This window comes from Tamandua tetradactyla, chromosome 15, assembly GCF_023851605.1.
Source record: "Tamandua tetradactyla isolate mTamTet1 chromosome 15, mTamTet1.pri, whole genome shotgun sequence".
In the NCBI taxonomy this organism is placed as follows: Eukaryota; Metazoa; Chordata; class Mammalia; order Pilosa; family Myrmecophagidae; genus Tamandua; species Tamandua tetradactyla.
In genome coordinates this window covers 86,583,663-86,599,964 of record NC_135341.1, presented here as the reverse complement: position 1 = coordinate 86,599,964, position 16,302 = coordinate 86,583,663, and the positions used below count along the sequence as shown (strand labels likewise).

The following is a 16,302-nucleotide window of genomic DNA, read 5'->3' as shown; positions in this document are numbered from 1 at the left end:
AGAACAGAATTTAAGTCTGTTCTGTTAAGAGAGGTTAGAGCCAGAGAAAAAATTTTGAAGCTCTTTTGCCTTGCTACACCCTAGCCAAAGCATGTATTTGCCTTGTAATTATTAGTTATATAACATATAGCCAGAATATGTTATGTAGTTTAACTTATTTATTTAATTTTAGCTGAATAAATGCGAATTTAGAAGTTGGCAAACTTTAATCATCAGAAAATTACTTTATTGATCCTCTTCAGAACTTGATTTGTGTGTCTGGCTTTCCTGAGTCATGATTGGCATTCTTACACAGATACAGTTCTCTCTTGTTTATATTGTGTTTAATCTTTGAGTATAGGTCAAAAGCTAGGAATATAGAACCCTGTATCAAGCCAGGTAAGGGTAAGACAAAGAATTGATAATGCCTCATCCTTGTAGCTCTGGATGATATTACAGTGTTTATAAAAGTTTATATTCTCTCATTTATTCAGCTTTTTGTTGATGGCTAGCTTTATATTGGCCAGATCCCAAGTTTTTCACATGTATTATATATTATTTAGGATTTCTTAATTTTAAGAGTTTTCTTCCACAGAAAGCCTAATGTAAACCTATTATTTTGTACTTTATTATATTTTTGTCTATTACAAGTATGATTATATTTTTATCTTTACATAGCTCTGCAGCTGTCATGTAAAATACCCACCAACTTCTAATGATAATTTTGATTTTAAGCTTTGGTACATGTTAAACATGGACCTTGGAAATATAATTAACTCTATCTTGTTCATCTAATTGACAGAGTGTGCGCTCCAGAAGAAACCACATTTCACCTGCTACACTTGTCTTTAATGAGAGAGTATATTGACTATGAATTTTCAGTATTAAAAGTAAGTATTAATATAACCATGGACCAAGATTTGTATACCTGCATTTCCATAGGATTTGACTTTTTTTCCATTTTTTTGCCACAGGACAAGGTTTCATTTAAATATGATATTGAAGGGATAATCGATGATTGGATTTTGATGGGATTTCTTGTTGGCAATGATTTTATTCCTCATCTACCTCATTTGCATATCAATCATGATGCACTGCCCCTTCTTTATGGAACATATATTAGCATCCTGCCAGAACTTGGGGGTAAGAAAATTTCAACAATATTCATTTAAACTACTTTTAATTTAGCACTTGACTACTTTAAAAGTGTCATTCAATTTATTTGATTATTGCATGCACAACTAAAATAGAAAATTTGGGGTTTCTTTTTGTCTAAGGTGCCAAGCTTTTAAGTAATTTTCAGCAATTCACAAACAATGAAAGGAACCAGAGTTAAGCATTCTCACATATTAGTACCTAACTAATCTTTGGCTTTAATCCCCTAAGAAAACTAGCAGAAGTTATTGGTTTCACTTAGCTCCTTCATACTTAAGCACAGAAATTCAATTTTTCTGAGTGGATAGGCATCAGAGTATTTAATATGAAGGAAAGACTTTTCAATTAAAATGAAATTGACCATACTTTAGGAGGAAATTTGTAGCAGTGATAAAACTGGATAAAAGAGACAACAAAGTAGCAGTTATTTTCTTCACAAGTTAATATATCAAACTGAATGATCTAGATATGTTCTGAAAATATGTTTAATTTAGTTAACTTACAAAATGTTGGCTATGAGGAAGGATTATTATTATGTTAACCAGGATTTATTTTCTTTTACTTCAGTGCTTACATATTAATCTAAACTTCAAAGCAGACAGGGTCAGTTATAGCACAATACTATGAGTGTTTTTTCTTTAGTGAGAAAAATGTCAACATTCAACATTTTTGCGAAAGAATTTTATAGAATTATTTATAAAAAATGTCAGCTTTTAGTACAGATTTAGATTTTGTTCTTTTTAGGTTATATTAACGAAAGTGGGCATCTCAACTTACCTCGATTTGAGAAATACCTTGTGAAACTATCAGATGTAAGTAACTAGAAGTTTTTCTTTTCCTGTTAATTGCATAATGAGAAGGAAAGGTTTTTATAACCTAATCCAATTACTCATTCTATGTAAGTAATTTCACCTAAATTATTTTTATTTGCTTTTTTAAAATTTCAAAATAGTAGCAGAGGTACCCATAATGTGTATTTAAAAAGTAACATTTCCTCATTGTGCAAACTTATTCCACAGTTTGATTTGTAGACTTCCAGACATACCTTCTTATTTTTAATGAATTTAAATATTTCTCTACAGTTTGATCGTGAGCACTTCAGTGAAGTTTTTGTGGATCTAAAGTGGTTTGAAAGCAAAGTTGGTAACAAGTACCTTAATGAAGCAGCAGGTGTTGCGGCAGAAGAAGCCAAGAACTACAAGGAAAAAAAAAAATCAAAGGTGTGAATTTTTTTTAGGTGTCCTTTCACTTTTTTTAGTTGTAGTGATAAAACTTATTTCTTATTTCTCATTCTCCTTCCTGTGATTTTGGGGTTGTTTCATTTTATTTTCATTTCTTCTCTGATCATTTAAAAATTGTTTTGGTTTCCTTTTTTCTTTCGTTCCTGTTATTTGAAATGATCTTTAATCAGTTTCTTACTTTTAATGAAGAAGAGTATTATATTTGCTTTTCCATTCTGTTAACAAGTATGGAAAGTATTTGTTACTTTAGGAGCCCAAACAGGAGTTATCTTTTAAAACAATTGTTTAAAAAACATATTATTTTCAAATAATGGCCTAGTTTTTTTATTTTTTATTGATATATATTATATATTCACATACCATGTATCATCCAAAGTGTACAATCAATGGTTCACAATATCACATATAGCTGTGCATTTATCATCACAATCAACTTTTTTTTTCCTCTTTTGCAAAATATAACATATATATTAAAAAGCAATAAATTTCCATGCACATCACAACAATTAGTTGTAGAACAGATTTCAGAGTTTGGTATGGAGATTCAAGATACTGGAGACTAAAAGAAATATCAGTACAATGATTCAGCATTCGTACTCACTTGTTAACCCTACCTTCTTTGTATAACTCCACCATCACCTTTGATCTTTCTCCTACTCTTTAGGGGTTTTTGGGCTATGCCCATTCTACCTTTTTCGTTTTTGGAAGGGGCTGTTGATAATATGGAATAGGAGGATGGAACTAGTTGATGTTCTGGCCTAGTTTTTAAAATGTGGATATTTATAGTATGATGTTATGAGATGTTAACTTGACCAGTGATTTTTCTCTCTAGAAATGATTTACATGTAAAATTATTTATAAAATACAGCTATAGACTAGTTTAATACTAATTAATAGTATAATATCTAGTTAATGCTCTGTGCTTAATAAATGAATAATAGAATCAGAATATGCTAGTGTCCTGCAAAGCATCTCTAATACTCTTAAAGGAATGTCTTATTTTTGTTAACTTGGAAAATAGACCTCCTCTGAAATTGTCTTCACCCTATCCATAATTACTGGATAGGCTGGTGAAATTGATGAGTTTCCTGCACTGTCTTTACTGTACTGTTTTATTTCAGATCAAATCATAAAAACTCTTACTCCGTGAAGACCAACTATCCTCTTTTTCTCTACTGCAGTCCTTCTAATTGCATAACTCTTCCTTGGTGGAACTTAAAAAGCTGTCAGTCTGCATTCTGCTCTGTGTTTTTGCTCCTAAGAGAATAGTCTCTGCAACTGTTTTGGGAATACCTATTCACAAAACATACATATCAATAAATTCCAGCTTCATCCACCTCAGCTCAGTCCATATAGAGTTCCCAAGTCTTCCAGTCATATATAATTAACATTGGAGACACTGATGAAATGAAGGAGTAGGAGAAACAGCCCAGGCACTGGGATTTGGCAGAGACCCTAGGTTGGATTAAGAAAAGGAAATAGGGATAAGGAAATAAAAAAGAAGCTAGTGGTAATCACTGGCAATAGATACAGTCAGAAAATAGAACAGAGAAATGATGATATTTCAAGGAGAAAAAACAATATAAAGTGTTGTGATGAGATAGAAGACTAGAGAAAAGCAAATGGGTTGCGTGTAAGAGAAATGACAAGTAGAGAGTAGATAAGTCATAAGAATGATGGGATCCAAAGATATAGAAAGTTGGTAATATTTATAATCACCGGATTCAAGTATAAACAAATAGGTGGTGTTAACAGTAGCCCAGAATTTGACATATAAAAATTATGAATTGACAGATGATAAATGAATTTGATTGTGTACTTTCTTCTTAGTAAATTAAATATTCTTGGAGTATTTTTTTCTTGGAATACATGTATATTTAAATAATTATATGTAATTATTACATATCTTTCAGAGGTTTGTATGTTACATTCTAAGTCATTAAAATGTATATGTAGCTTTAGAAAACAAGTGATCTAAAACCAAAAACATTTATGCATGATTTGAAGATTATTTTCTAAATGACCTTTATTTCAGTTATTTTTAGTATTTCTTAAAATCTCTATATTAAATGTCTCACTTTGAAATACATATTCCCATTAATTTTATATAAATGTATAATTATTATAGGCCCCGGAAAATGCCGTATGTTGGGCTGCTTTAGACAAAAAGGAAGATGAAGTGGTAACTTCTAAGGGTGAGTACAAATTACATGTATATGAAATATACAAAGGGAAAACAATAATTTTCAAAGTACACTTCAACAAGTAGTTACAAATTTCAGAGTTTATTATGGGTTACCATTCCACTTTTCAGATTTTTCTTCTCGCTGCTCTAAAACACTGGAAGCTAGAAGAAATAACAGTATAGTCAGTCAGCAGTCGTACTATTTGTTAATCCTGTTTTTCTCTGTTATAATTCCACCTTCTCCTTTGATCCTTCTCCCAATCTATAAGGATCTTTAGGCAATTGCCCATTCAGACTTTTTCATGTTGAGAAAGAGTGGTGACAATAGGGGGTTGTAATTAGTTGATAATCTTGGAGAGGCTCATACCTCTGGGTTTCAATATTTATCTGGCCTGTATGTTATTTGTTTGACAGACTGCTTGTTACCCGTTTCTCAATTACTAAATTAGTACTAATTCAGCAATGTTGGATGGAACGGATTTCTATCATCGTTTGTAAGCAAATACCTTGTTGTGTATTTTTAAAACAATCAGTGAGAAAAAAGGATATTTGTATTTCTCAGTTACTAATTTTCTGGCTTTTCCTCTAGATAATTTAGAAGATGAGACTGAAGATGATGACCTATTTGAAACCGAGTTTAGACAATATAAAAGAACATACTACATGACGAAGATGGGGGTTGATGTAGTGTCTGAGTATGTTTTTGCCCATGCTTTTACTTTAAAGTAAAGAAAATTAGATTTTGCAGCATACTTTGGTGCTTATAAGGGAGTGGGAAAGAAGGGGTTTTTTTCTCTTGCTTCATAAATTATTGATTTTTCAACCAGAATGGTTTTAGAAAAGATGATCTAACTCTGACGTGTTTCATTCCTGGGATCAAAATTGCAGAATAAAAAATGGTTAGTTTTCTGCTTTCCATCTTTTAAAGCTCACATCAGAATTACATGGTTCAGCCCCAGGTAATACCTAGTCCAGATGTTCCTTAATAACATTAGCTTTCAAATTATTTGTTATCTGCAGCTCACAGTATGAAGTGCTTATGTTTGTACTTTATTTGTTTTAACAAACACTTATCTAGTTCCTATCCAGTGCCAAGCAATATTCTAAATATTTCTAAAATATTAACTCATTTAATTATCATAAGAACCCCTTGAGAAAAGTGAAATTATTATTTTACATTTGAGGAAATGAAGGAATGTTGAGGGATGTGACTTGCCCAAGGCTAATGAGTAGCAGAAGCAGGATGTGAGCACAGGCGTTCCAGCTCCAGAATCCAGCTCTTAAGCACTAGATGAGGCTACTTCTCTATAAGGGAAAGTAAAATTTCATAAAATGCTACTTGTATGTGGATATTTTATATCCTATTACTTTTGTTATTATTTTTTTTTAATAATAAAGCACCAGTATTAGATCTACTCAAAGGTCTGTTCAGGAATAGACCCAAGTTTTTAGACATTATTCTATGAAATATATACTCTCCGACTGTTTTTCATCCTGTACATAATCCTTTTGAGTGCTCCAAATTCATACAGGAAGGATAGGAATTCTAGTACAATTCACCAGCTCACTGAAGTTGTGTCAAGTGCCATTACCATACAGGACTTTTGATATTGGAGAAATTAAATATTTAACATAGTTACTCTTTTAATCTTTTATTCTTCTTATATTTCCCTGATTACAGTTATATAAAACTGTAGCACCTGTGATTGATCTTCCTCCTTGATTTCCTCCTGTGCTTCTCTCAGCCTTTCTCCCAGATAAAAAGAAAAAATCCCATTCCCTTCTCCCATCCTACTTCAGCTATTTAAGAGCATGGTAGTGCCATGCTTTTATTTATTATAAAAGGTGTCATTGGCTAAATACACAACTTTAAGACAAAGGCATATTACACTGTCTGAGTAAATATGCCTGGTGGGTTAACTATTCTGATGATTAGTTTAGGAAATCTGTAAGGCTGATCTTTAATCTGACAGGATGGTGTTTTTTAAAAAGAATATTTTGGAATTTTTCTGATTACAATTTTTAGCTAGCTTACTCAGATTAAATAAAATACGTGAGGCAAAATGGTCAGAATTAGCAGATACTATGCTGTAAAGATACTGGCCTGTATTCAAAAAATAATGTTATAATGAAAATGTTTTCTGTTTTCAGTGACTTTCTGGCTGATCAAGCTGCATGTTATGTTCAAGCAATACAATGGATTTTACATTATTACTATCATGGAGTTCAGTCCTGGAGCTGGTGAGGAAATGAAAACAAAAATAAAGTTGTATCATTTTATAATGGCACATTCTATTGTATCTCATTTGGAGATCTTTTTTCCTTTTATATCTATTTATGATAATATTTCAAAATATATATTGCCAAGTTTAAATGAAATACAGATAATCTCTTATTACATGAAAATACTTAAAAAGACCTTTGTCTAGCAAAGATGTTTCTAACTGTAGCAGGTGATCCATAATAGAAGTTGTTAATTTAAAGATTAAGATTCTATATCAAGATGAATCAAGTATGACAAAGTCTTGATAATTACTTTGTCTGAGTGATGGTTATGTAGGAGTGTTCATTATATTTTATCCACTTTTTGTGTTTGCAAATTTCCATAATAAAAAATTTTCAAGAAGAGAAAAATTTCTGTATCAGGAATAATTAATGTAGGATGAGTTATTCAAATGTTAGGCTGGGAATAGGGAAGAAGAAAGAGGAAAGTTTCATTATTTCCTTTGACTGGAAATGGTAATAATCCTTCATTCTCTCATGTTTCCTATTACAGCAGATTCCATCTACATTTCCAAACTGTCTACCAAAATAGCAAAATAACAGCCCAAAAAATGACTCAGAGGAAAGTAGAAACTCTTGATTATAACATAGCTTGTTTTGTTTTCTTTTGTTTTATTTTAACAGGATTTCTGCTAGGCTCTGTTTCAGAATCCCATCTAGCAAAACAAACTAATACAAAATAATGAATGTGGCCCTAATTATTATTTCACTTACTTATAGCCCTCTAAAAAAAATCTTGCAATAACTAACCAGATTCTCAGGGACCCTCTGAAGATCAATTTAATGAACAAAATCCTTGATTTGCCCTGTTTCTAAGAAGGTTGATAGAAGCTATTCCTTTTATATTACAAGGCAATAGGGGCCAGACATTTGATGAGCATTTTCTCTTATAATCTTCACAACTATATAACATAAGTATTGTTTTCTCCCTTTTACAGATGAAGAAATTGAGGTTCATACAACCTCAGTTATAGATTATTGAGATTATATGGGCAGAATCAAGTCAAAGCCTATCTGATTCCAGAGTCTATTTATTTTCCATTATACTTCATGCCAGTCTGCTTTCTACACTTCCTTTTCTTTTGAAATGTGTGCCATAATTATGGAATATAAAAATGTCTTAATTTTTTAAATCCTTAATCAAACATTAAGAACATTCTGAAATTTTAAAGTTATGTGTTTGAAGCTTTGTAAAAATATTTATACATGTAGTCGACTGATGGGAAGGTATTAAACAAAAACAAAACTAGTTAGTGTGTGTGAGTGATACATTATATGGTTTGATCCTTATGACAAATAATAATGTGCATATTAATTCAAGATGAGAATTCTTAGAGCTAACCAGTAACAGCCACATGGGCTCATACTTAACTGTGTTCCAACCGCATGAGCTGATTGAAACTACATCAAAACATTAAGCTGCTCCAAGCCCCTTGCTTCATGGCTCCAAACCAAAGCAACCTAGCTGAAATGCTCTCTCCAACTTCATTTCTTCTGTTCTAAGAATCTGTTAATTGAAAGTTTCACAATCAACAGTTTGGGAACTAAAAGAAAAGTACATTCAGTTTTGAAGAAGTGCATTAACTGTTCTTCAATTCCCTAATACATTCCCATTTTTTAAATGTGAAGCTAAATTTAAAAATTAAGGAAATAGGATATGTATTGTTGTCACATAATCTAAATTTTCTAGCACTGCTGATTTCTTATATTCAAGAGGTAGAATTATGAATGATAGTTTTTCCTTTAAAATTGTTGCTATGTGTTACTAAAATAAAATACAGAAAAAAGTGTATACTTAATATTGATCTATTCCACAAAGTTGCCAGTTGTTTGAAACTCAGTTTCGTTTTTCAGGTACTACCCTTACCATTATGCACCTTTCCTGTCCGATCTCCACAGCATCAGCACCCTCAAAATCCGTTTTGAACTAGGAAAACCTTTTAAGCCATTTGAACAGCTTCTTGCTGTACTTCCAGCAGCTAGCAAAAATTTACTTCCTGTGTGCTACCAGGTGGGTTTTAGAGTTTAATGTTTTTATGTCCTTTTTGAAATTTAGAAGCCCCTTTTCCAACCTTAAAAGTATAGTACCTAAATTTATTAAGTAAATAAATGTACTTATTTTCAGTTTCAAATATAGCATTTATTTAACAAGTCCCTTGAGAAGTAATTCCTTGATTTAGAGTTAGCTTTGTTTAAAATGTAAGCTAACTTCATAAACCATTCAAAGCCTAGTTGTTCCAGCACTTTGAAGTATGTCGTCAGTTTGTATCTATAGGACAAAAATAAAACAGGCAAAATCCAGAGCCATCTGTTTTTTTAAATGTTTACAGATTCACCCCTGTTTGTTTTACTCTTCCACCTGATAGAATAGGGATGTTTCTAATGACTTATTTTTCTCAACTGAAGTATTACTTATTGTGGATTTTCAGTCATCGAGTTATGGAATGAAAGGCTTTTCTTTGGTTAACATTTCACATAGCTGAAAGAAGGTGTTTCAGAGGTGGTAGGGTCACCAAAATTATATGAAGCCTGCTGTGCTGATTCTGAAGGTAAATATCATTTGGTTTATTAGGGAATCAATCTGTTCTAATCTATGGTATATGTCCCAGGAATTGGAGTGCGCGTGTGCACACACACACACCTTTTGCTGGTTGAACAGTGTCAGATTTCCTTCTGCATCTTCCTGAACCCTAACCTATCCTTACCTTTCTTCAGAAGTTTCTTTGATGCTTTTTTCCTGCTTTCAGATACGTTAAGGGTTGATATTCAACCACTCTGTACCAGTACGACCATGCAGGTATTTTACAGCCCATCTGTTTTGATTGCTCAGTGCCCATGCCATACTGGTTTTTAAATATTTTGAGTGCCACCCTTGGGAATATGCTATTTAATTCTTCTTAAAATTCTATAGTGTAATTTTCCATGTTCATATCTCAGAAGATGTCCTTATGCTTTCTGTATATATCTGTTATAAACTCTCCAGTAATGATGTGTCTTATTGGAGTGTTGCTCTTTGATATTAATGGTGGAATGATTTTTTGATTTTTTTTCTTTTTAAATTATTTTGGATGACAATTGTTATAATTAATAGAATAAATTGATTTGAAGGACATGAAGGTAAATTGCTAATCTAATGTTTAAAATTCAAGATTTTTGAATCCTGTGAAATGAACTGAAGTCTGAATGGGAAAATAGAATTTAGGTGATGGGCCATGTAAAGTTGAAAAGACAAAAGAAAATCGTAAAATTAAAGTTCAAAGTTAAGAATGGTTTTGGTATGTAACTAGGCCAGTGGAATGGAAAAGTGAGGATCCACAATGAGATTAGAAGTCTTATAGTTGAAAATAATAATGTAGTCATATTGCAGCATATTTAGTTGTAAAAATCTTGTTTTTTTAGAAATTGTAAAAAGTAATGTGAGAAAATATTATAAATACATTAACAAAAAGCTATATTTGTATAAGTTCTTATACTTCTATTACACTTTTATATTTTCACAGCATTTGATGACCAGTGAAGACTCACCAATTATAGAATATTATCCACTTGATTTTAAAACAGACCTAAATGGGAAACAACAGGAATGGGAAGCTGTGGTATTAATACCTTTTATTGATGAGGTCAGTGCATGAAATAATTGTATGTATGCACATAGTGTTCATTAGAGATTATTTCATGTAGCTTTATGAAAAATAGGTTTTAATCACATTTTATGGTTTGTTCATGAGATTTAACAACTTGTTCCTTAATTATATGCTTCAAAAACATGTAGGTATGCTAGTTATAAGAAAAATAGAGAGATTTTACAAATATGCGACAAAGTAGACTTCATGACAAGGAGTGTAACCAAAGATGAAGAGGGATATTTCACTGATTAAAAAAGCGAAGTCAGTTCACCAAGAAGACACAGTAATCCTAAATGTATATACATGTAATAATGGAGCTTCAAAAAACATAAATCAAAGACTGTTAAAATTGAAGGCAGAGCCTGACCCTAAAGGACAGTATGTAGAATATGGTAATTCATAGAAACAGAAAGTTGATTAAAGTTCTCAGGGGTCTGGGGGATAAGGGATGGGGCACAGGGAGTGAGAGAACTTTCTCCTTAATGGATGTACATTGGGATGATGAAAAAATTTTGGTAATGGGTATGGATAGTGGTGATGGTAACACAGTATTTATTGGTGAGTAATATCACTGAATTGTACACTTGAAAGTGATAAAAATGGGACGTTTTATCTTATATATGTTACCACAATAAGATTTTTTTTTAAAGACTGAAGATAGAAATAAACAAATCCACAATTATAATTAGAGATTTCAGTTCTCTCTGATGAACTTATAGGACGAGAAAACAAAATCAGTAGATACAGAAGAATTTAATGACTCTATAAGCCTATTCGACTTCATTGATATTTATGGAATACTATGCCCAACAACTGCAGAATACACATTATTTTTAAGTGAATAAGGAACATTCACAAGATTATTTGCTGAGCCATAAAACATGTCTCCATAAAAGTAAAAGAACTGAAATCATACAAGAATGCACTCTATGAATTAGATATCAGTAACAGATATCTGAAATATTCTCAAATATTTTAAAATTAAATAGCACACTTATGAAAAACCCATGGATGAAAGAAAGGAAAATTAGCAAATATTTTTATCCAAATCATAATGTAAAGTATAACATATCAAAACGTGTGTGATGTAACTAAAGGAAAACATTGTTCAAAATGCTTATGGTAAAATGAACAAAGGGTTTAGAATAAATTATCTAGACTTCTACTGAAAGAAGCTAAGTAAAGAAGAACAGCTTAATCCCAATCTAATCAGAATTAAAGAAATGATAAAGATAGGAGCAGACATCCGTGGAAAGTGAACAAACAGTACAGAAATGTACAGATAAATTAATGATACCAAAAGTTGGTTCATTGAAAATATTACTGAAGTCAATAATTCTTAGTTAGACTGATCAAGAAAGGGGAAAAAAGAGAGGGGGAACACATAAATGATCAATATTAGAAATGAAAGAGGAAACGTTCTTTAGATCCTACAGCTATTAAAAGAATAAAGAGTATTATGAACAATTTTCTGTCTATAAATTCATCAACCTATATGAAATAAAACATACTTCTCTAAAGACACAATTTAGCAAAACTGAGAGAACTAACTATAAAATCTGAATGGTGTATTTCTTTTCCTTTTCATCCACAAATAATCTATACCACTCCCCCATATCCTCCGTTTGTTGACTTCTAGTTGTGGCATACCTTTGTTACATTCACCTGAAGCATATTTTAGTGTTACTGATGAATATAGACCCTAGCTTGCATTGATTGTATTTTTTCCTGTATACCATCCCATTTTCAATACCTTACAATGTTGACATTCATTTGTTCTCCCTCAAGTAAAAAAGTTTTTATATCTGTACATTTAATCAGTGTCATTGTCTACTCTAGGCATTCCTAAGTTATAGGATATGACAGTCTTTATCTTCTGTCTTTTCTACTGATGTCATACCTGCCCCAGCCCTTCTCCTTCAACTATACTCACATTCAACTTCATTCAATGTACTTCCAATATTGTGCTACTATCAGATAGTATTGTGCTATTCATTTTTGGATCTTTACAATCAGTCTTGTTGAACATTCTGTTCTCCTTCAACATGAAATGCCCAATCTCTACCCTCTTTCTATCTTCTGATAATCTGTGTTCTCAACTTTAACTTTCAAAGTTCACTTATTAATGTTAGTTCATATTAGTGAGACCATACAGTATTTGTCCTTTTGTTTCCAGCTAATTTCACTTAGCATGATGTCCTCAAGGTTCATTCATGTTGTTACATGCTTCATGACTTTATTCTGTCTTACAGCTGTATAGTATCCCATCATATGTATATAACACAGTTTGCTTATCCACTCATCTGTGGTTGGACATTTGGGCTGTTTCCATCTCTTAGCAATCTATAAACATCAGTGTGGAACTGTCCGTTCGCGTCCCTACTTCAGGTCCTCTGAATATATACCTAATAATGGCATTGCTGAATCATATGGCAATTGTATATTTAGCTTCCTGAGGAACTGCTGAACTGCCCTTCAGGGTGGTTGTACCTACCATTCTACAATTCCCACCAACAGTGAGTCTCTTTCTCCACATCCTCTCTGGCACTTGTAGTTTTCTGGGGGGTGGTTTGATAAAGGCTATTCTAGTAGGTGTGAGATGATTTCTCATTGTAGTTTTCATTAACATTTCCCTAATAGCTAGTGAGACTGAGCATCTCTTCATATGTTTTTGAGCCATGTGTATTTCCTCATTGAAAAAGTGTCTGTCCTTGTCATTTGTCCATTTTTGAATTGGGTTGTTTGACTTTTTGTTGTTAAATTGTAGAATCTCTTTATATATTCTAGATGTTAAACCTATCTGAAATGCGATTTCCAAATACTGTCTCCCGTTGCGTGAGTTGCCTTTTTATTTTCCTGACAAGGTTCTTTGATACAAAAAGTGTTTAATTTTGAGGAGATACAGTTATCTATTTATTTTTCATAGCTTGTGCTTTGAGTGTTAGGTCTAGGAAGCTACCTCCTACCACAAGATTCATAAGATATTTCCCTATATTTTCTTCTAAAAGTTTTATGGTCTTAACTGTAGTATTTAAGTCTTTGATCCATTCTGAGTTAATTTTTGTATAGGGTGTGAGATATGGATCCTCTTTTATTCTTTTGCATGTGGGTACCCAGTTCTCCAAATACTGTTTATTGAAGAGGCTGCTCTGTCCCAGTTGGTTTGGCTTGACAGCCTTATCAAAGATGAGTTGTCCATAGACAACAAATTTTGAACACTCAATTTGATTCCATTGGTCAGTATATCTGTCTTTATATGCCAGTACCATGTTGTTTGACCACAGTAGCTTTGTAATATGCTTTTGAGTCAAGTAGTGTGAGACTTCTCACTTCATTTTTCCTTTTCAAGATATTTTTAGCTATTCGGGACACCACTTCCCTTCCCAATAAATTTGGTTATTGGTTTTTCTATTTCTGCCATGTAAATTGTTGGGATTTTACTTGGTATTGCATTGAATCCATAAATCAATTTGGGGAGAATTGATGTCTTAACTTGTTTAGTCTTCCAATCCATAAACACAGTATGCCCTTACATTTATTTAGATCTTCCATGATTTCTTTTAGCAATTTCCTATAGTTTCTGTGCATAGCTTTTTTTGTTTCCTTAGTTAAGTTTATTCCTAAATATTTGATTCTTTTGGTTGCTATTATAAATGGAATTTTTTTCTTGATTTCCTCTTCAGATTGCTCATTACTTCTGTATAGAAACACTACTGATTTTGGGGGGTTGATCTTGTAACCTGCCACTTTGCTGTACTTTTTTATTAGCTCCAGTAGCTTTACTATAGATTTTTTGGGGGGGTTTCACAAGTAGTATCATGTCATCTGCAAAGAGTGAGAACTTTACTTCTTCCTTTCCAATTTGGATGCCTTTTATTTTTTTTTCTTGTCTCATTGCTCCGGCTAGATCTTAGAGCACAGTGTTGAATAACACTGTGACAGTGGGTATCCTTGTCTTGTTCCTAATTTTAGAGGGAAAACTTTTAGTATTTCCCCATTGAGAATGATGTTAGCTGTGGGTTTTTCATGTATTTCCTTTATCATTGAGGAAGTTTCCTTCCTTTCCTACCCTTTGAAATATTTTCATCAAGAAAGGATGTTGAATTTTGTCAAATGCCTTTTCTGCATCAACCAAAATGACCATGTGTTTTTTCTGCTTTTACTTATTGATGTGTGTATTACATTAATTGATTTTCTTGTGTTGAACCAGGCTTGCATACCTAGAATAAATCCCACTTGGTCATGGTGTATAATTCTTTTAATATGCTACTGGGTTTGATTTGCAAATATTTTGTTGAGGATTTTTACATCTATATTCATTAAAAAGATAGGTCTGTAATTTTCTTTTCTTGTCATATCTTTGACTTTGGTATTAGGATGATGTTGACTTCATAGAATGAGTTAGGTAGCTTTCCCTCTTCAGTTTTTTTGAAGAGATTGAGCAAGATTGATACTAATTCTTTCTTGAATGCTTGGTAGAATTCACGTGTGAAACCATCTGGTCCTAGACTTTTCTTTTTTGGGGAGCTTCTTGATGACTGACTCAGTCTCTTTACTTGTGATTGGTTTATTGGGATCATCTGTTCTTTTGTTTGTTTGTTTTTAGTTCATGCAAGAGCATATTTATATTTGTAGTGTTAATCAATGGGACACATAGGTCTGTACAAACCTCTTTCAATTGTGTTCATCTTCAATATGGTAATATTACTTATAGACCCACTAGTGAACTGCCTTCACTTCTGTCTACTCTTACATTTGCGTTCAACCTCATTAACTAACTATTCACCCATCTCTAACATCTGTGTACTCTATAAGTCTCCTATATTCTGTATTATAACATCTATTTCTTTTTTAGTCAATGTTGTTTATTCATGCCTTTCTAGGAAGTTGTCCATTTCATCTATGTTTTCTAGTTTATTAGCATATAGTTGCTCATAGTATCCTCTCATTACTTCCTTTATTTCTGTGGGGTCAGTAGTTATGTCCCCTCTTCCATTTCTGATTTTATTTATTTGCATCCTCTTTTTTTTTGTCAGCCTAGCTAAGGGTCCATGAATTCTATTGCTTTTCTCAAAAAACTTGCTTTTATTTCCGCTCTAATCTTTATTTTTTTCCTTTTGTTTGTTTTGGGGTTAGTTTGCTGTTCTTTCTCTAATTCTTCCAAGTGAGCTTTTTTTTTCTTAATATAGGCATTTAAGGCTATAGATTTCCCTCTGTGCACCGTCTTTGCTACATCCCATAAATTTTGATATATTGTGTTTTCATTTTCATTTGCCTTGAGATATTTACTGATTTCTCTTGTAATTTCTTTCTTGACCCACTGACTGTTTAAGAGTGTGCTGTTTAGCCTCCATATATTTGTAAATTTTCTGGCCCTCTGCTTATTACTCCTTTCCAGCTTCATTCCAATGTGATCTGAGAAAGTGTTTTGTATAATTTCAATCTTTTTCAATTTATTGAGACTTGCTTTGTGACCCAGCATGTGGTCACATAAGCACTTGAGAAAAATGTGTGTCCTGGTTTTGTGGGGTATAACGTTCTGTAAATGTCTGTTAAGTCTAGTTCATTTATCGTATTATTCAAAATCTCTGTTTCTTTATTACTCCTCTGTCTAAATGTTCTGTCCATTGACAAAAGCAGGAATTGAAGTGTCCAACTATTATGGTAGAGGTTTCTACTTTTCCTTTCAGTATTGTTGGTGTTTGCCTCATGTATTTTGGAGCACTCTAGCTCTATGCATAAATATTTGTAATTATTTTATCTTCTTTTTCCTTTTATTAATACATAGTGTCCTGCTTTGTCTCTTTTAATTGTTTTACATTTGAAGTCTAAT

General features: G+C 32.3%; 1 protein-coding gene across 3 annotated transcripts in view; it reads left to right on the top strand.

The window, feature by feature from the left end:
* The window catches only part of XRN1 (5'-3' exoribonuclease 1), a 167,307-nt gene that overhangs the window by 21,834 nt on the left and 129,171 nt on the right, over positions 1–16,302 (top strand). For all 3 annotated transcript variants that reach the window (XM_077130309.1, XM_077130308.1, XM_077130307.1), the window contains exons 7-15: positions 782–869; positions 954–1,122; positions 1,879–1,946; positions 2,217–2,354; positions 4,504–4,570; positions 5,150–5,255; positions 6,712–6,801; positions 8,698–8,854; positions 10,344–10,463. In XM_077130309.1, coding sequence (XP_076986424.1) covers positions 782–869; positions 954–1,122; positions 1,879–1,946; positions 2,217–2,354; positions 4,504–4,570; positions 5,150–5,255; positions 6,712–6,801; positions 8,698–8,854; positions 10,344–10,463 — 1,003 coding nt within the window. The remainder of the gene's footprint in view (positions 1–781; positions 870–953; positions 1,123–1,878; positions 1,947–2,216; positions 2,355–4,503; positions 4,571–5,149; positions 5,256–6,711; positions 6,802–8,697; positions 8,855–10,343; positions 10,464–16,302) is intronic.